This window comes from Chiloscyllium plagiosum, chromosome 15, assembly GCF_004010195.1.
Source record: "Chiloscyllium plagiosum isolate BGI_BamShark_2017 chromosome 15, ASM401019v2, whole genome shotgun sequence".
NCBI lineage: Eukaryota > Metazoa > Chordata > Chondrichthyes > Orectolobiformes > Hemiscylliidae > Chiloscyllium > Chiloscyllium plagiosum.
Genome location: NC_057724.1, coordinates 66,081,778 through 66,101,949, shown reverse-complemented (window position 1 = coordinate 66,101,949; position 20,172 = coordinate 66,081,778). Strand labels below are relative to the sequence as shown.

At 44.1% G+C, this 20,172-nt stretch overlaps 1 protein-coding gene across 4 annotated transcripts in view; it reads left to right on the top strand.

Moving 5' to 3' along the window:
- The first annotated feature begins 1,992 nt into the window (after positions 1 to 1,992).
- si:rp71-46j2.7 (sorting nexin-25) overlaps positions 1,993 to 20,172 on the top strand; it is a 73,395-nt gene continuing 55,215 nt past the window's right edge. For all 4 annotated transcript variants that reach the window (XM_043705095.1, XM_043705093.1, XM_043705094.1 and 1 more), the window contains exons 1-3: positions 1,993 to 2,437; positions 14,882 to 14,978; positions 16,447 to 16,663. In XM_043705095.1, the coding sequence (XP_043561030.1) occupies positions 2,234 to 2,437; positions 14,882 to 14,978; positions 16,447 to 16,663 (518 nt within the window). In that variant the 5' untranslated portion in view covers positions 1,993 to 2,233. The remainder of the gene's footprint in view (positions 2,438 to 14,881; positions 14,979 to 16,446; positions 16,664 to 20,172) is intronic.

The following is a 20,172-nucleotide window of genomic DNA, read 5'->3' as shown; positions in this document are numbered from 1 at the left end:
CACGCCCTAGCCCCCCCGAACCAAATACTCAGCATCTTCAGGTGGTCGGTCCTGACGGTGAAGGGGATAGAGGATTGATCGGCCCAGTTTCCGAAGAGCATGGCTTCGCTCTTGCCTCGGTTTACTTTGGCCCCTGAGGCCCGTTCGAACTGGTCACAAATGCTCATGAGTCTGTGCACGGACAGCGGATCCGAGCAGAAAACGGCGATGTCATCCATGTACAGGGAGGCCTTAACCTGCAGGCCCCCGCTGCCAGGAATAGTCACCCCTCTCAGGCTCGTATCCTTCCTGATGGACTCGGCAAATGGCTCTATGCAGCACACAAACAAGGCAGGAGAGAGAGGGCAGCCCTGCCTGACTCCAGATCTGACTGGGAAGCTATCTGATTCCCACCCATTGATGCAGATGGACGATCTGGTGGGGGGGACATTAAACAGCTGTTGACTCCGGGAAACATTGAGGAGCTCAAGAGGGACTACGCAGGTTGGAGAACGACTGGGAGGCCGTGCTGTCGGTCGGCTTCGCGTCATACAGACTGGCATAGAAGGATTTACTGATTCTCATGACGTCAGCCTGAGATGACGTTATCGAGCCATCTTCTTCCTTCAGGCTGCTGAGCACGGAGCTCTCTTTGTGCACCTTCTGGAAGAAGAAACGTGAGCACGTCTCGTCCTGCTCCACCGAGCGGACCCTGGACCGGAAGATTATCTTGGAGACCTCCAAGACAAAGAGCGAGGCTTGCTGGCCCTTCACCTCCTTGAGGTCCTCCGTGACATCCACCCCCATCGTCTGCAGCAGGAGCAGGATCTGCATACTTTCCTGGAGCTGGGACAGTTTTCCCCGCCTCTCTCTCACCTCCTGAATACCTTTGAGGATGAAGAACCTCTTGATGTTCCCTGTTACTGTTTCCCACCAGTCCGCTGGGGACTCAAAGGGGGGCTTCATGGTTCCCCAACCTGTGCAGTCCCTCTTGAGCTCCTCAATGTTTCCCGGGGTCAACAGCTGTTTACTGACCCCCCTGCCGGATCGTCCATCTGCATCAATGATACAGTTGAAGTCTCCGGCCAGAGGGTCAACAGCTTTGTGTTCAGCTTCCACGTTCCCTTACCAGCCCGCTGCTCGTCCTGTAGGTGACCGTCAGCCAGCAGGAGGCAGTGTTCAGAGAAGAATACCAGCTTGACGTCGGTGGATCTGACGGATAGACCCATCTGCCTGTGACCAGGTGTATCTACACTGCACTCGTCTGCAGGGGCGCTGAAGACGTCGTGCAGCTTGGCATCTTTTACCGTGTCCATCAGGGCTCTGGACGTGGCTTCCAGTTTACTGTCCCCCCCCCCGCCGGATCGTCCATCTGCATCAATGATACAGTTGAAGTCTCGAGGCGCGGCTATCGTTGCCCCCTGACCAAACTGACGGCCCATGGGCCCACAAGCTCGACCATCTCCTGTAGCTGCTGAGGTGCGGTATCCCACACTCCTGCAGGAACAGGACGTCGGCTTTAATGTTGGCCAGGAAGGCCATCGTAGAAACACATCACGTAGCCGATTTGATGCTACGCACATTGATGCTGGCAGTTTTTAACCCCATTTTAACAGTTTACAGTCCTTTTGCTGCTGGTCTTGCCCCTCTGGGGTAGCTGTGTGCATCCCCGTGGTGACGGCAAACTGCTGGACCCTCCCAGGGCTGAGGTAGCTGTCCGGCTCCACGCTGGAGCCATTTCCCCGCTCTGGTGCCTTCGGGTCGGGCCCAGGCTCAATGTTTCCCGGGGTCAACAGCTTTGTGTTCAGCTTCCACGTTCCCTTACCAGCCGCTGCTTGTCCTGTAGGTGACAGTCGGCCAGCAGGAGGCAGTGGTCAGAGAAGAACACCGGCTTGACGTCCTTCACGTACCTTCAAGAGCTCCTCCCAAGTACTGCTTAAAGGTTGAGAAATTTCCTACCTCAGTACCCCTCCCAGACCGGGCATTCCAGATTTCCATCACCCTCTGGGTGAAAATTGTTTTCTCAACTCCCTTCTAATCCTGTTACCTTTCACTTTAAGAGCACTCCCGATTGAACCTGCTTCCACCACACGTTCAACGAAGTCGCCAGTGAACACCCGTGATACGTTTTGTTTTTTGTTTGTGAAAGGGGGGCGTTTATTTTGTTCATGTCCCATGAGTCAGCCAATAGTCAAAGGGCTTTTTCTTTCACGGAGGCAGGTTCCGCGTCAGCTTGTGTTGTCTGAACGCGGACATGTCTCCGAAACAGCTACTGGCTGGCCTCCTGTTTGTCGCTCCTTTTACCGACTGGAGCCCTGGCTTGCTGCTGAATGTGCTGCTGCTGCTGGTTTTCAGCTGGTGGCTCCGTGCCCCGGTCACTGAAGGGAACACGGACCAGCTGGACCACAGGCCGGATCGCGGGGACCAGGCATTGTCTGAGACAACGGAGGAGCTGGTGGTGAGTGCAGTCTGTTTGCTCAGGAACAGTAATCTTCAGATAGATAAACACTTAGCTTTCCTCTTCTCCAAAACCTCCACTGCCGAATCATGACAACCGCAGTCTATACCACTGATTCTGGTTTGGTTACAATTTCCTCCATTGAGAAGCCTTTCAAGTTGCTCAGTGTTGCTCTGTTTCTGCAGGCGGAATCGCTATTGTCTGTCTCTGTGTGAGGTTGAGGTGTTAGTTTTAAAGGATCATGTTTCAGACCAGGAATTCTTGGTTATGGGGTTCACTTTGGGAGTCAAGCATGAGAATTAAGCTTAGGTGTATGGATTATCTTCTGGTTAGGTTTGGAACCAGGCTTGTCTGGTCGTGATTGAACTGATCTGTAATTTACCCAATGCCACTTCCCCATTTTCACCCAGGAGCTCTGCATATTCCTTAAGACACAACAATCTCACTCACTTTTGACATCCTTGATTGTCGCTGCCTTCACTATACTCCAGGACAGTGCATTCCAGACTCTAACCAGCCACTGTGTGAAAAATATTTTTTCTTGTCATTACTACTTGTGCCAATTATCTAAGACAGGCCGGCTACTTGCGGAGCATTTCAGAGAACACCTCTGGGACACCCGGACCAACCAACCCAACCACCCTGTAGCTCAACATTTCAATTCCCCCTACCACTCCACCAAGGATATGCAGGTCTTTGGAATCCTCCATCGTCAGACCACAACAAAACAACGGTTGGAGGAAGAACGCCTCATCATCCGCCTAGGAACCCTCCAACCACAAGGGATGAACTCAGATTTCACCAGTTTCCTCATTTCCCCTCCCCCCACCATGTCTCATTCAAATCCATCGAATTCAGCACCGCCTTCCTAACCTGCAATCTTCTTCCCGACCTCTCTGTGGGGAGGGGAAATGAGGAAACTGGTGAAATCCGAGTTCATCCCTTGTGGTTGGAGGGTTCCTAGCCGGAAGATGAGGCGTTCTTCCTCCAACCGTCGTTTTGTTGTGGTCTGGCGATAGAGGTGTCCAAAGACCTGCATATCCTTGGTGGAGTGGGAGGGGGAATTGAAATGTTGAGCTACAGGGTGGTTGGGTTGGTTGGTCCGGGTGTCCCAGAGGAGTCAAATCCATCAAATTCAGCATCGCCTTCCTAACCTGAGATCTTCTTCCCGCCCTCTCCGCCCCCACCCCAGTCTGACCTTTCACCCTCACCTTGACCTCTTTCCACCTATCACATTTCCGACGCCCCTCCCCCAAGTCCCTCCTCCCTACCTTTTATCTTAGCCTGCTGGACAAACTTTCCCCATTCCTGCAGAAGGGCTTATGCCCGAAACGTCGATTCTCCTGTTCCCTGGATGCTGCCTGACCTGCTGCGCTTTTCCAGCAACACATTTCCAGCTCGTATCTAAAACTTCTGCCTATTAATCATCAAATCTTCCACCAATGGGAGCAGTTTTTCCTTATGTCACTGTCAGATAGAGTCATAGAGATGTACAGCAAAGAAACAGACCCTTCAGTCTGACTCGTCCATGCCGACCAGATATCCTGAACTAATCTAGTCCCATATGCCAGCACTTAGCCCATATCCCGCTAAACCCTTCCTATTCATATACTGTCAGAAAAATTTGCCCAATAGGTTAGAGATCACAAAACACAGCTTGAAGTGAAATTGACTAACAGTTTATTGCAAGCTATATGGCTGGAAGAGAAATTGACTAGGCTGACACAGAACTGACAGTCTGTAGATCAGATTTCTCTTCCCAGAGCTGAGGATGAGACCAATTTTATAATAGTGCTGCACAAGGCTGTTTAAGAAATGGGAAACTACAATGTGTCTGGAAATGGAGTAATCTAGTTACAAGGATGCTAATTGGAAAACAGTTATCAGATGAATGTCCTGTTCTTTCACACAATGCACAATGCAACATCCTGGTAGTACAGATGGTTTCATTCCTCTTCACAGGTAGGTGTTAATGTCTCCTCTGAAGTGGTGAGGTGCTTTCATTGTCCTGCTCCTGGAGCATGTCCTTTGCTGCTGCCTCTCTGTCTGACCTGCTCTTTGTGTGACTTTGGTATTGCTGAGTTGTGAAACTGACCTTGGGGCTTTGAGATATCTGTGGTGCTCTGTCATTCTTAATGAGCTTAAAGTGTATTCTCTTGTTGCGTGGGCTGTCTGATTTGGCTTGTGAGCCTGCTTGGGAATTCTGGGTGTTTTTGGTACAGTTTGGCCATTTTTGTGGGCCTATCGTGGGTTAGCAGATCTTTTCCCACATATACCCATCCAGATGCCTTTTAAATGCTGTAATTGTACCTGCCTCCACCACTTCCTCTGGCAGCTCATTCCATACACGCACCACCCTGTGCATGAAAAGATTGTCCCTTCGGTCCCTTTTATATCTTCCCCTCTCACCCTGAACCTATGCCCTCTAGTTCTGGACTTCCCCACCCCAGGGAAATGACCTTGTCTATTAATCCTATCCATGCCCCTCATGATTTTATAAACCTCCATAAGGTCACCCCAAAATTGGAGGTGTAGTGGACTGTGAAGAAGATTACCTCAGATTACAGTGGGATCTTGATGAGATGGGAGTTTAGATCAGTGTGGTGCTGGAAAAGCACAGCAGGTCAGGCAGCATCCAAGGAGCAGGAAAATTGACATTTCAGGCAAAAGCCCTTCATCAGAAATAGAGGATCAGATGGGCCAATGGGCTGAGGAGTGGTAGATGGAGTTTGGTGCTGCATTTTGGAAAAGCAAATCAGAGCAGGACTTACACTTAATGGCAAGGTCCTGTGTAGCGTTGCTGAACAAGGTGACCTTGGAGTGCAGGTTCATAGCTCCTTGAAAATAGACTTGCAGGCAGATAGGATAGTGAAGAAGGCGTTTAGTATACTTTCCTTTTTTGAACAGAGCATTGCGTATAGGAGTTGGAAGGTCATGTTGCGGCTGTACAGGACATTGGTTAAGCCACTGTTGGAATATTGCATGCAATTCTGGTCTCCTTCCTATCGGAAAGATGTTGTGAAACCTGAAAGGGTTCAGAAAAGATTTACAAGGGTTTGAGTTATAGGGAGAGGCTGAATAGGGTTGGGGCTATTTTTGGATCTCTCGTGATTTTGAATAGCTCGATCACATCGCCTCTGAGCTGTCACTTCCCAAAGGAAAATAGTTCCTAAATTCTCTAATCTCTCCATGAAACTGAAGTTCCATGCTCCCCCATTCTCATGAATCTTTGCTGATGTTCTTCAATATCTTCCTGTCTGTCCTAGAGTGTGGTGTGCAAAACTGACTCCAGTTGAAGCTGAACCAGTGTTTTCTACAAGTTGATCTTAACTTCCTTGTTTCTTTTTAAACAAATTTGTTCATGGGATGTAGGCGTCACTGCATAAGTCCATCCCTGTTGGCCCTGGGGAAGATACTGGTGAACTGTCTTGAATTGCTGCAGTTGAAATAAAGGTGCACCCTCAGTGCTGTTAGAAAGGGAGTTCCAGGTCTTTGACCCAGCAATATTGAAGGAGTGGAAATATCACTCCAAATCAGGTTGAAGTCACTATCCTTTATGTATGTACTGTATATTCCTCATATCTCTCTGTTCTGTGATCTTCAATGATTTATGCCCAATATATCCAGATCCTCTTGCTCATGCACCCCTTTTAGAATTATGCCTTCTATTTTGCAGTGTCTCTCTCCCTTCTCCGTAATAAGATTAGTGGGAAGTGATGACCAAGTGGTATTATCACTGGACTGTTAATCCAGAGACCCATGTAATGTGGGATACTGGGTTCAAATCCCACCATCTGGAATTAAGAGTCTAATGATGAGCATCAATCTGTTTATGATTGTTGGAAACATTCATCTCATTCACTAATGTCCTTTAGGGAAGAAAATTGCCAGCCTTACCTGATCTAGCCTATTTGTGACTCCACACCCTACTGTAATGTGATTGACTCTTAATTGCCCTCTGGGATGGGCAATAAATGGTGGCCTAGACAGCACTGTCCTCATCCATGTGAATGAATAAAAAAAAACACTTCACATTTCTCCTAATTGAATTTTATCTGCTTTTGCACCGACCTATCCATATTCCTTTGAAGTTCTGCATGGTTCACAATAATTCCAAGTTTTCCCTATATACCAAGCTCCATGTCATTAATGTGCAACAACAAGAGCAGAAGTCCTAAACCCATCCTGGGGAACTCTGCAATGACTTTTCCTTCAGTCCAAAAAATCAGCCATTAACCACCAGCTTCTGATTCCAATCAATCAGCTGTTCTTTTCACGTTGCTATTTATTTCATGAGCTTCTTATTCAAGTCATTCATATCAATGTCATTATTTCCCAGTTCCCTTCATTCTCAATTCCCTCAGTCTCCAGTTGCCTGAACGATCACTTCCAGCTTTGTGTGACTCTCCTCTGACTTTGGATTGCAGTTTATCCTCTTGGACTCTCTCCCTCCCCCATTCATTGTCCGTCGTAACTCCAGTCCAGTTATTTGGAACTACCTTAAATCCACATTCTCGCTTCCCCTGTCCATCTGTCGTTTTACCATTTTCTATCTCCACTCTCATCTGCTGCTCAGTGCTGAATGCTCTGCTGTATTTAGAGCACTGACGTTTTAAGTGAATAAGGCTGCAAACTAAATACAAATCGTGAGACGGCTGGAGAAACTCAGCAGGTCTGGCAGCATCTGCGGAGAGAAACTTTGTGTCTGGTACAGAGTTCCAACACGTTGACTAACATACCAGCAGGGAGATTTGCTAGAGCTGCCGGGGAGGATTTAAACTAGTAAGTGGTGGGGGGAGGGGAGGAACCCAGGGAGGTAGTGAGGAAAGAGATCAATTTGAGACTGGTACAGTTGGGAACGGGAGCGAATCAAATACTCAGGGCAGGCAGGAACAAAGCAGAAAACAAGGTAGGACTGATAAATTAAACTAAATTTATTTCCATGCAAGAGGCCTAACAGGGAACGCAGATGAACTCAGGGCATGGTTAGGAACATGGGACTGGGATATCATAGCAATTACAGAAACATGGCTCAGGGATGGACAGGACTGGCAGCTTAATAGTCCAGGATACAAATGCGATAGGAGGGCTAGAAAGGGGTCAAGAGAAAGCGTTTCTAATAAGAGATAGCATTAAGGCTGTACATAGGGAGGGTTTTTCCGGGGATACATCCAGGGAAGTTATTTGGGTGGAACTGAGAAATAGGAAATGGGATGATCACCTTACTGGGATTGTATTATAGAACCCCCAATAGTCTCAATAGAAATTGAGAAACAAGTTTGTAAGGAGATCTCAGTTATTTGTAAGAATAATAGGTTGGTTATGGTAGAGGATTTTAACTTTCCACACATAAACTGGGACTGCCATAGTCTTCAGGGTTTAGATGGAGAGGAATTTGTTAAGTGCGTACAAGAAAATTTTCTGATTCACTACGTGGTTGTACCTACGCAAGAAGCTGCAAAACTCTTGGGAAATAAGACAGGGCAGGTGACTAAGATGTCAGTGGGAGAGCACTTTGGGGCCAGCGACCATACTTCTATTAGTTCTAAAATAGTTCGAAAAGGATAGACTGGATTTAAAAGTTGAAGTTCTAAATTGAAAGAAGGCCAATTTTGATAGGATTAGGCAAGAACTTTCAAAAGTTGATTGGGGGCAGGTGTTTGCAGGCAAACGGACAGTTGGAAAATGGGAAGCCTTCAAAAATGAGATTATGAGAATCCAGAGACAGTATATTCCTGTTAGTTTGAAAGGCAAGGCTGATAGATGTAGGGAATGCTGGATGACTAGAGAAGTTGAGATTTTGGTTAAGATAAAGAAGGATACATATGTCAGGTATAGACAGCAGAGATCCAGTGAATCCTTAGAGTATAAGCAGTAGGAATATACATAAGAGGGAAATCAGGAGGGCAAAAACAGGACATGAGATAGCTTTGGCAAATAGGGTTAAGGAGAATCCAAAGGGATTTTATAAATATATTAAGGACAAAAGGGCAACTAGGGAGAGAATAGGGCCCCTCAAAGATCAGCAAGGAACCCAATTGTGGAGCCACAGGAGATGGGGAAGATGCTAAACGAGTATCTTGCATCAGTGTTTACTGTGGAGAAGGACATGGAAGATATAGAATGTGGGGAAATAAATGGTGACATCTTGAATAATCTCCATATTACAGAGAACAAGGTGCTGGATGTCTTAAAACGCATAAAAGTGGATAAATCACCAGGACCTGATCAGGTGTATCCCAGAACTCTGTGGGAAGCTAGGGAAGTGATTGCTGGGCCCCTTGTTGATATATTTGTGTCATCGAAAGTCACAGGTGAGGTGCTGGAAGACTGGAGGTTGGCTAAGTTCCTGCCACTATTAAAGAAAGCTGGTATGGAAAAGCCAGGAAACTATAGACCAGTCAGCCTGATGTTGGTGGTGGGCAAGTTGTTGGAAGGAATCCTGAGGGACAGGATTTACCTGCATTTGGGAAGGCAAGGACTGATTAGGGATAGTCAACATGGCTTTGTGCATGGGAAATCATGTTGCACGGACATGATGGAGTTTTTTGAAGAAGTAATGAAGAGGATTGATGAGGGCAGAGTGGTGGACATGATCTATATGGACTTCAGTTCGGTGTTCGACAAGGTTCCTCATAGTAGACTGGTTAGCAAGGTTAGATCTCATGGAATACAGAGGGAAGTAGCCAGTTGGATACAGAACTGGCTCGAAGGTAGAAGACAGAAGGTGGTGCCGGTGGAGGGTTGTTTTTCAGACCAGAGGCCTGTGACCAGTTGAGTACCACAAGGATCGGAGCTGGGTCCACTACTTTTCATCATTTATATAATGATGTGAACATTTGGATGTGAACATAGGAGGTATAATTAGCAAGTTTGCAGATGACACCAAATTTGGAGGTGTAGTGGACTGCAAAGAAGGTTACCTCAGATTACAACAGGATCTTGATCAGATGGGCCAATGAGCTGAGGAGTGGCAGATAGAGTTTAATTTAGAAAGATGTGAGGTGCTGTTGTTTGAAACAGCAAATCTTAGCAGGACTTATTCACTTAATGGTAAGGTCCTAGGGAGTATTGTTGAACAAAGAGACCTTGGAGTGCAGGTTCATAACTCCTTGAAAGTAGATTCGCAGGTAGATAGGATAGTGAAGAAGGCGTTTGGTATGCTTTCCTTTATTGGTCAGAGTATTGAGTACAGGAGTTGGGAGGTCATGTTGCAGTTGTACAGGATATTGGCTTGGTCACTTTTGGAATATTGCATGCAATCTGGTTTTCTTCCTTTGAACAAGTAACAAAGAGGATTGATGAGAGCAGAACGGTGGATGTGATCTATGTGGACCTCATTTGACAAGGTTCCACAGGGGAGACTGGTTAGCAAGATTAGATCTCATGGAATACAGGGAGAACTAGCCATTTGGATACAGAACTGGCTCAAAGGTAGAAGACAGAGGGTGGTGGTGGAGGGTTGTTTTTCAGACCGGAGGCCTGTGACCAGTGTACCACAAGGATTGGTGCTGGGTCCACTACTTTCATCATTTATATAAATGATTTGAATGTGAGCATAAGAGGTATAGTTAGTAAGTTTGCAGATGACACCAAACTTAGAGATGCAGTGGAAAGTGAAGAAGGTTACCTCAGATTATAACGGATCATGTTCAGATGGGCCAGTGGGTTGAGAAGTGGCAGATGGAGTTTAATTAGATAAATGCGAGGTGCTGCATTTTGGGAAAGCAAATCTTAGCAGGACTTATACACTTAATGGTAAGGTCCTGGGGAGTGTTGCTGAACAAAGAGACCTTGGAGTGCACGTTCATAGCTCCTTGAAAGTGGAGTCACAGGTAGATAGGATAGTGAAGAAGGCATTTGGTATGCTTTCCTTTATTGGTCAGAGTATTGAGTACAGGGGTTGCGAGGTCGTGTTGCGGCTGTACAGGACATTGGTTAGGCCACTGTTGGAATATTGCGTGCAATTCTGGTCTCCCTCCTATGGGAGAGATGTTGTGAAACTTGAAAGGGTTCAGAAAAGATTTACAAGGATGTTGCCAGGGTTGGAGGATTTGAGCTATAGGGAGAAGATGAATAGGCTGGGGCTGTTTTCCCTGGAGTGTCGGAGGCTGAGGGGTGACCTTATAGAGGTGTACAAAATCATGAGAGGCATGGATTCGATAAATAGACAAAGTCTTTTTCCTGTGGAGGGTGACTCCGGAACTAGAGGGCATAGGTTTAGGGTGAGAGGGGAAAGATATAAAAGAGACCTAAGGGGCAACTTTGTCAAGCAAGGGTGGTACGTGTATGGAATGAGCTGCCAGAGGAAGTGGTGGAGGCTGGTACAATTGCAACATTTAAAAGGCACCTGGATGGGTATACGAATAGGAAGGGTTTGGAAGGATAAGGGCTGGTTGTTGGCAGGTGGGACTGGATTGGGTTGGGATATCTGCATGGATGAGTTGGACGGAAGGGTCTGTTTCCATGCTGTACATCTCTGTGACTCTATGAGAGGATGTTGTGAAACTTGAGAGGGTTCAGAAAAGATTTACAGAGATGTTGTCAGGGTTGGAGGATTTGAGCTATGGGGAGAGGCAGAACAGGCTGGGGCTGTTTTCCCTGGAGCATCAGAGGCCAGGAGGTGACCTTATAGGGGTTTATAAAATCATGGGGGGCATAGATAGGGTAAATAGACAAGGTCTTTCGCCTGGGTGGAGCAGTTAAGAACTAGAATGCATAGATTTAGGGTGAAAGGGGAAAGATTTAAAAGGAACCTAAGGGGGCAACGTTTTCAAGCAGAGGGTGGTGCGTGTATGGAATGAGTTGCCAGAGGAAGTAGTGGAGGTGGGTACAATTACAGCACTTAAAAGGCATCTGGATGGTTATATGAATAGGAAGGGTTTGGAGAGATATGGGCCAAGTGCTGGCAAATGGGGTTAGGTTAGGTTAGGATATCTGGTGAGCATAAGACCATAAGACATAGGAGCGGAAGTAAGCCATTCGGCTCATCGAGTCCACTCCGCCATTTAATCATGGCTGATGGGCGTTTCAACTCCATTTATCCGCATTCTCCCCGTAGCCCTTAATTCCTTGTGAGGGCGTAGGTTTAGGGTGAGAGAAGAAAGCTATAAAGTTGGACAAGTTGGACTGAAGGGTCTCTTTCTGTGCTGTACATCCCTATGAATCTATTGACTCTGTTTTTCTCTTCACCGATGCTACCAGACCTGCTGAGTTTCTCTAGCCTTCTCACAATTTGTATTTTGTTTGCAGCCTTATTTATATATAACAATGTGTTTGTTTCAGATTGCCAAGTAATGCAGTACTTTGCATAAATACAAATTGTATTGGTTTAAATGCTTTTGCCGATATCAGTCAGAAGTTAAATATAACATTCGCACTTTATTGCTGATTTGTGACCTTTTACTTTTACTTCCTATTTCCTGGAGTATTATTAAACTATTTTGGCTGGGAATTCCTATATCGAAATTATGCTCAGCGCTTACTCAACTCCACTGTTTTTCTGGCAGACATTGATCAGTTACCACGTGCTTACAGAAATAGTTTGTTTTCTTTGTCTAAGCAATTTCCCTTTTGGTATTGTAATTAATTCTGTATGACTTTGTGTTCAATGGCCAGAAACGTCTGATTTTTACAAAAATGTACAATGCACCAAATTTACCAATGGATGCTGGTTTTTGTTAAGGTAGCTGGAAAAGCACAACTGGTCAGGCAGCATCTGAGGAGCAGGAGAGTCGACGTTTCAAGCATAAGCTCAAAGAGTTAGAGAATGCCGTCTGACCGGCAATACTTTTCCAGCACTACGCTGTTTGACTCTGATCTCCAGCATCTGCAATTCTCACTTTCCCTTTTAAGATAGCATCTGATCAACACAGAATTGTTGTAAACACTACAATTTAACTTATTCATTCACTTATCAGAACTCTTGGTGTTTTTTATATACTGAAGAGAAAGCACATCCTCTTTTTGATTCTGTTTATTTATCCTAAATGAATCTTTCATTTCACCTGTGCTGACAAAGTCACCAGATACTGGTCATCCAATCAGCCTAACTATTTTGATGTTAAGGACAGGGTTTGAATTGATCAGTATTCTAGCAAGCATATATAAATTTTCCAAAGGTAAAGTCATTTTAAGTAGTGGGGAACCAACTAGTTTGAAATACAGGAAGGCGTTAGGCAGAATGTGTCTTTGCGCAATATTCCTTAATGCAACACTGGATGTAATATTCAAGATGAAGGGCTTTTGCCCGAAACGTCGATTTTCCTGTTCCTCGGATGCTGCCTGACCTGCTGTGCTTTCCCAGCACCACTCTGATCTAAACACAGCAATATTCAAATGTCAACATGATAACATGGGCACTGGGTTTAAGTTATTAGATAATCATTGTATTGTCAAGATTACATTTTGAAGTCTTCCAAATGTACCACTTCCATACCACATTATTTCCCAACCTCTGTATCCTCAGGAAACATCCCTTGTATGTTCCTCATAGGTACTTCCAGTCTTAAAAAGAAAGTACATATGTTTTCCAGTCTTTGATTATGACTCAATCCTCTGTTAGGAACTCAATCTTGTGACTTATCTCTGTTTCATCAATATGGCTGGGTCTTTCCTTTCTGTGTGAGAGTTCAGGAAAAGCTGAACATACTTCTCAAAAATAGCCTGTATGTAGTCTTCTGCCTTATACTGAATTAAATTAAAATGAGAAAGGTAAGGATAAAGAATGGTCAATAGATCCATTTCATGTACTCCTCCATGAAAACCTACAGCTTTTTACCAGCAATGCAGCAGTTTCTGACACACAACACTGGAGTGTCATAGAAACATGGGAATAGGAGTAGGCCATTCAAACCTTTAAACCAGTTCTGTCTTTCAGCACTATTGTGGCTGATCAAGCAATTCAACACCTTTAATGTACATATGGATAAGTACATGATTAGGAAAGATTTGGAGTGATATGGGCCAAACACAGGCAAGAGGGGCTAGTTTAGTTTGGGAACATGATAGGTGTGGATTAGTTGGACTGAAGAGAATGGAAACAGACCCTATTATCTTATGATCCTAAATGTCATTCCCTCTGATTCTTAAATTGTGCCCCTGGTACTAGACTGCCCAACCAAGGGAAACATCTACCCTGTCTGTCCTTTAAAGTATTTTGCAACTTTCAGTTGGATCAATGTTTCTTCTTTGAAACCGTAGAAATAGATATTTAGATTAAATTACTTACAGTGTGGAAACAGGCCCTTCAGCCCAACAAGTCCACACCGACCCTCCGAAGAGCAACCCACCCAAACCCATTCCCCTACATTTATCCCTTCACCTAACACTATGGGCAATTTAGCGTGGCCAATTCACCTAACCTGCACACCTTTGGACTGTGGGAAGAAACCGGAACACCCGGAGGAAACCCACGCAGACACGGAGAGAATGTGCAAACTCCACACAGGCAGTTGCCCGATGCGGGAATTGAACCCGCGTCTCTGGCACTGTGAGGCAGCAGTGCTAACCACTGGGCCACCGTGCCACCCTCAAATACTAGAAACGCTAGAAGAAATCTGGTGAACCTGTGTTCCATTCCCTCAATGGCAATAATATCGTTCCTCAACTGAGATTATGGACTTCAGTCTTGGCATTCACCTTGATGCCTTAACCTTCTGACCTCATGAGCCAGTAGACTTTCAAGGATAATGAAAGAACACAAAATAATTTAGGAAACAGAGGTGATTCTCGGGTTTTGGGAATTATTCTTGGAGTCCTCAACATTCCCAGTTTACTTATAATGGAAACTTATTCAATATTTGTTTGGAGGCATTTCTTTCATTTTTACATGTCTACCTAACACTGTTTTCCAGTTCACACACTTGTAGTTAGGCACTCTAAAGTCATTCTATGATCCAGAAACTTCCAAAATCTGGAAATTATTTGGCATTTCTATATACAGTCATCTTCCTTTGCTCCCTGTGATGTTCAGTTAAGATGCAGGTTCTTTTTTTCTTCCATTTCTCTCCAATGCAATCCATTTTTTATGCCTACCTGATTAATATCTTTCACCTTTCTCACTCTGGATGTGTAATTCTTTTTGAACTGTTAGTAATGCAATACTGCAAGAATCCTTCCCCACCCGATGTCAAGGAAGGGAAGCTATTGCAAGTGATTGTCCTATATAAAGCCTTTTAACTACAAAATGGTGGACTACATTCATTCTTAATTTTTCAAAACATTACTGGCTGGATAGAATAAGCAATTGAAGCCTTGAAATACTTTTGAGTGGAAGTTATTATTTGTTCCCAAATTACGAAGTTTTTTTAGGGGATATTCTTTATACCTCAGTACATATGTGGTGCAAGGCATAACCTTTTGATGGACCCAGCACATGGTAATCACTCCTAATCAAATAATCTGTAATATTTGGACCATAACCTTATATCTAATTTTTTATAGGAAGAAGGACAACCTCATGATCATGTGGATGTACTTGATGGCAGAGAGCAGAATTCAATTGTGCTTGATCCAGGCCTTCGACAGTCCCTCAGGAAAGGTAAATATTCCATGTTTCTGAATTCAGGCCATTGTTTTTGTGTGTGCTGATCACAGTAAACCTGGGACCAAGTAGCCATTTCTTTGTTGCTATTGAATCACCAGACATTAACATTTTTGTTTTGTTTTAAATGGTCAACTTGAGTGCAGAGAAGGGTTTCAGATTAAGCCACTCATGGGCTGAGGGTTTCCATTTCTGTGCCAGCAGCCAGTGATTTTCTGTTAATTAGTGTGAATGATGGTGATATGGGAGGTGATGGCGTTATTACTGGACTGTTACTCCAGAGACCGAAGTAATGTTCTGGGGAAACCGAAAGAATTGCAGATGCTGTAAATCTGAAACAAAAAGCAGAAATTGCAGGAGGAGTTCAGCATGCCTGGCAGCATCTGTGAAGAGAAATCAGAGTTAACGTTTCAGGTCTGGTGACCCTTCCTCAGAACTAACATTCAGGGGACCCAAGTTCGAATCCCACCATGGCAGATCATGGAATTTCAATTCAATAAAAAAAAATCTGGAATTAAGAGTCTAATGATGACTATGAATCCATTGTTGGAAAAACTCATCAGGTCCAATTGTGTCCTAAAGGGCAGGGAACTGCCATAGGTTTGGCCTACATGTGACTTCAGGCCCACAACTCAGTTGTAACTCTTATCCACTCTCAGGGATGGGCAATAAATGCTGGCCCTGCTGGGGATGCCCTCATCCCATGACTGAATAAAAGAAAGATATGCAGGAGCACTCATGACCAAGGCTTTGAGACGCTGGAATGCATCAGATACTTATCACAATCAGAACCTCAATTGGGAAAGCTGAGAAGAAAACCTTTTCACACAGCAAGTAGTTAGGGTGAGGAAGGCACTGCCTGGAAATGTGGTGGGGGCAGGTTCAATTGAGGCATTCAAAAGTGTAATTGATGATTTGGATAAAGATAATGTGCAAGGCTATGGGGAATTTGAATTCAATTTAAAATAATCTGGAATTAAGAGTCTAATGATGACCAGGAATCCATTGTTGGAAAACTTCATCCGGTTGACGCTGGGTAATGATCGTTTGGAGAGCTAGTGTAGACATAACAGGCTGAATCCCCTGCTGTACCACAACACTTCTGTGATTTCTGTAAAACATGATCCATCCCTCTATTTGTAGTTAGTTGGGTAAATCACAATTACCTGTTCAATCAAAATCGGGAGTTCTGTTACAAGATGGTCCTGTTTGTTGGTGCTACATTTAAACACATTCAAATGTATTTTTTTTTGCAATGTCCAAACCTCTTTGATTTTCTTCTAGTGTACACTAATGGTTCTCCCATGGCACCTCTCACATATGTAATTTTCTGAGGTATGGATCTACCAAGTCAACTTTTTGCATGAGTTTTCACCCAGAAACGTAACTGTTTTGTTTAGGAGAAATGCTTTGCACAAGTATTTCTACCGAATCTTTTTCTCATTGAAATTGTTATATCTTACAGTGTTTGACTGCAGTTACTCACAGTTCATCTTGTTATGGTACAATCCACCCGAACCCCGAGATGATCAGCCACTCTACCAAGTCCTGTTCCATGAGTTTACCTCAGCTGTAGATCATGCAGTCTTGAAGATCAGGAATCTGGACCTCACCAGAATAGAAATTGGATTGATTCAAACACTTGCCAAGCATTTGAAATCTGCCAAGAAGGGAAAGGAGAGGTATTGTGTGTGTTTTTAAGTTTCAAAAGGGAAATTTCAGTGGTTAAGAATGGGACTTCAGCTAAAATAGGAATATCACCAAGATACCAGCAAAATCCACTAGAATTTCATCCCTACTAGCTGTTTGTGTTTGTCATTCATCCTCAATATGGTAAAGTATAACCTTTAGAAATAAATTCCTTACTTTGAGATTGACAAGAGTTTTACAGGACATGAACTTCTATAGCCTTCCCTTGGGGATGTTTCTAAATGGGTGAGGCAGCATTTCTAGATAGATTAGATTAATTACAGTGTGGAAACAGGCCCTTCGGCCCAACAAGCACACACCGACCGGCCACCCACCCAGACCCATTCCCTTACCTTTACCCCTTCACCTAACACTACGGGCAATTTAGCATGGCCAATTCATCTAACCTGCACATTTTTGGATTGTGGGAGGAAACCGGAGCAAACCCACGCAGACATGGGTAGAATGTGCAAACTCCACACAGAGAGTCACCTGAGACAGGAATTGAATCCGGGTCTCTGGCGCTGTGAGGCAGCAGTGCTAACCACTGTGCCACCATGCCGCTGTTCTGTATCTTCAGCAGTTTACTCTTCAATAATGCAGAAGTTAACAGAGATAATAAGTCTATGAAAAATGTGCAATGTTTTGCAATTTTCTAGACCTTGAAGGAAAGTCCCATGACCGAAGACCAATGGCCAAGAGCTCTTACTGCATTATAACACAAACAACATGTCAGCCATCATCTTGGGCATGGCCCCTTAACAAGCCTTATTTGGCCAATGCAAGTTTAAACCTCTTTTTGTGAACCCACCCTCCTGTTACCACATCTGTCAATCTGGCCTGTTTTCATCATAGCATACTTGACTTGTTTTTCAGTTAATTAAGTCAACATCACTTGTAAAAACAAAATATAGCTCAAAATGGGCCACTTTTCCTGATTGATGTAGGAACAGGAACTTTGAATGGAATCTTGGAGGCAATGGAGATTTGAGCTTTGCACCACCTCTTTTCAGGAAGACCTGCCCCCATTTGTTCCACTTAGGTACTTGACAATGATCCTTCTAATGGGATCAGGCATCTACCTGCTGAAAGCTGCTGACCTGGCATCTCTGAATGGCAGTGCCACTGGGAGTGAGGTAGCTACTGCTGGTATGCCAGCAACTCAAAGCCAAGGATCATCCCTGGCTCCTAGGTCACAGGTGAATGATAACAGGAGGGGTTGGGGTGGTTGGCAATAAAGTTGACCAGTAGGCCCCTTCCTTCCTGATATCATTAGGATTGACCTATTGGAAGGTCAAAGCAATCATAAAAAGAGATAAGACACCCTTGAACATTGAACATTCTGAGACCGTTTCCTCTAGAAAATTGAAGAATGAGGAAGTGACCTGTTAATGGTCTTTAAGGTTCTGAAAATGTTTGATATGTTAAATATGGAAAAAATATCTCTACCGAACAGGGATGCTGAAATATAAGGTAAAGGGGAATTCTAGAGGAACTTATTTATTCAGTGTGAGTGTGAGTTGACTCATGGTGATTTGAAACACCTTACCTAAATGTTTTCATGCTTAAGTTGTACACAATCTTATGCATTTCATTATTATGCCTGCATTTTATGAATTATCAATCTCGACCTAGTTTTACAATTCCTTTAATATTGGGCTAGATCATACAATTATCCAACAGGGAAACAAACTCTGTTCCAACTCGTCCATGCTGACCAGATATCCTAAACTGATCAGATCCCATTTGCCAGCATTTGGCCCATATCTCTCTTCAACCCTTCCTATTCATATACCTACCCAGATGCCTTTTAAACATTGTAATTGCACCAGCTGCCACCATTTCCTCTGGCAGCTCGTTCCATACATGTACCACCCTTTGCATGAAATAGTTGCCCCTTGGACCCCTTTTAAATCTTTCCCCCTCACCTTAAAATCTATGTGCTCTGATGTGCAGAGATTTCCAAACAAACAGCAGACTCATAGTAAACCTGTTGGATTCATGCACTGGAAAGATCCATTTCCTTTTATTGAGTTGGCAATTCCAATAAGGTGCTGCTAGATCGCCAACTGGCTGAGCTTTAGTCATGATGGTCATCCCCAAGGTGACTTTCCTGCATGTCTGGAAGATTAGCATATAATTGAGGTAGACATATAATCTGGTAAATGTATAGCTGGCAAAGAAATTGGAGCTGGCACTTGGTTTCAGTTTCTGTTGGAGTATGTACATGTAGGCAGTGGACATAGCAATTGCAACATTAGAATTGTGAAGCAATTGAACCTTTATTTTTGCTACTTCCAGCTCAAAATTTGATTTTCACCGGTGGCATCTCCACCTTACCTAGATCCACCCTATATACATGTCCAACTGATCCAAAACTCTTACCCTTAGTGGGAGTCTTGACTTACCTTTAATCCAGTATTGAGCTTCTTCATTCTACTGTACTCTATCCAATCCTCTTCATTCTCTTTACTTCTAGTCCTTCAAAAGCTTCTGTCAAAACATAAGTTTTCTCCAATGTTCTTTTCCATAAAGCAGCAAAATGCTTTGTGCAATGAAGAGTCACTGTGCAGATGGAACATACTGGAGGTTCACTGAGAGGCTCTCAGTTCAAAAAGAGTATAAGTATGCTACTATTATTGGTTTGCTCTCAGTTGCCATTGTAAACTTGATACTAAGCTATTTCTAGGTTTGTAATTTTTTTCTGTACTATATAAAGCCCAAAACAGGCCATTTGTCCCATTCAGTCCATGCTAGCATGTGTAATGATTGCATGTGTCAGCCCTGGCTCAATTTGTAGTCCTTCTGTTTCTCAGTCAAAATGTTCTGTGTTTGCATTCCACTCCAGGACTTGAGCACAAACATCACTCCATTGCAATACTGAGGGAGTGCTGTACTGTCAGAGATGCTGTATTTTGGGTGGATGTGAAACTAGGGGCCTGTCTTTTGTTTGAGTTGTGAGTAAGAGACCCCATGGCACGATATTGAAAAAGGGCAGAAGAGTTTTCCTAGTGCCTGACTGTAAATTATCCCTCAATCACCATCACAAGAACAAGTTACCTGGTCATTGTCATGTTGTTGTTTGTTTGTGGGAGCCAGCTGCATGTAAAAGCATTTCCTGAAACACAACAGTGATTTTTAATTTGATTTATTATTGTCACATGCACTGAGATACAGTGAAAAATATTATTTAGAATCATAGAGTCATAGAGATGTACAGCATGGAAACAGACCCTTTCGTCCAACCCGTACACACCGACCAGATATCCCAACCCAATCTAGTCCCACCTGCCAGCACCCGGCCCATATCACTCCAAACCCTTCCAATTCATATACCCATCCAAATACTTCTTAAATATTGCAATTGTACCAGCCTCCACCACTTCCTCTGGCAGCTCATTCTATACACGTACCACCCTCTGAGTGAAAAAGTTGCCCCGTAGGTCTCTTTTATATCTTTCCCCTCTCCCCCTAAATCTATGCCCTCTAGTTCTGGACTCCC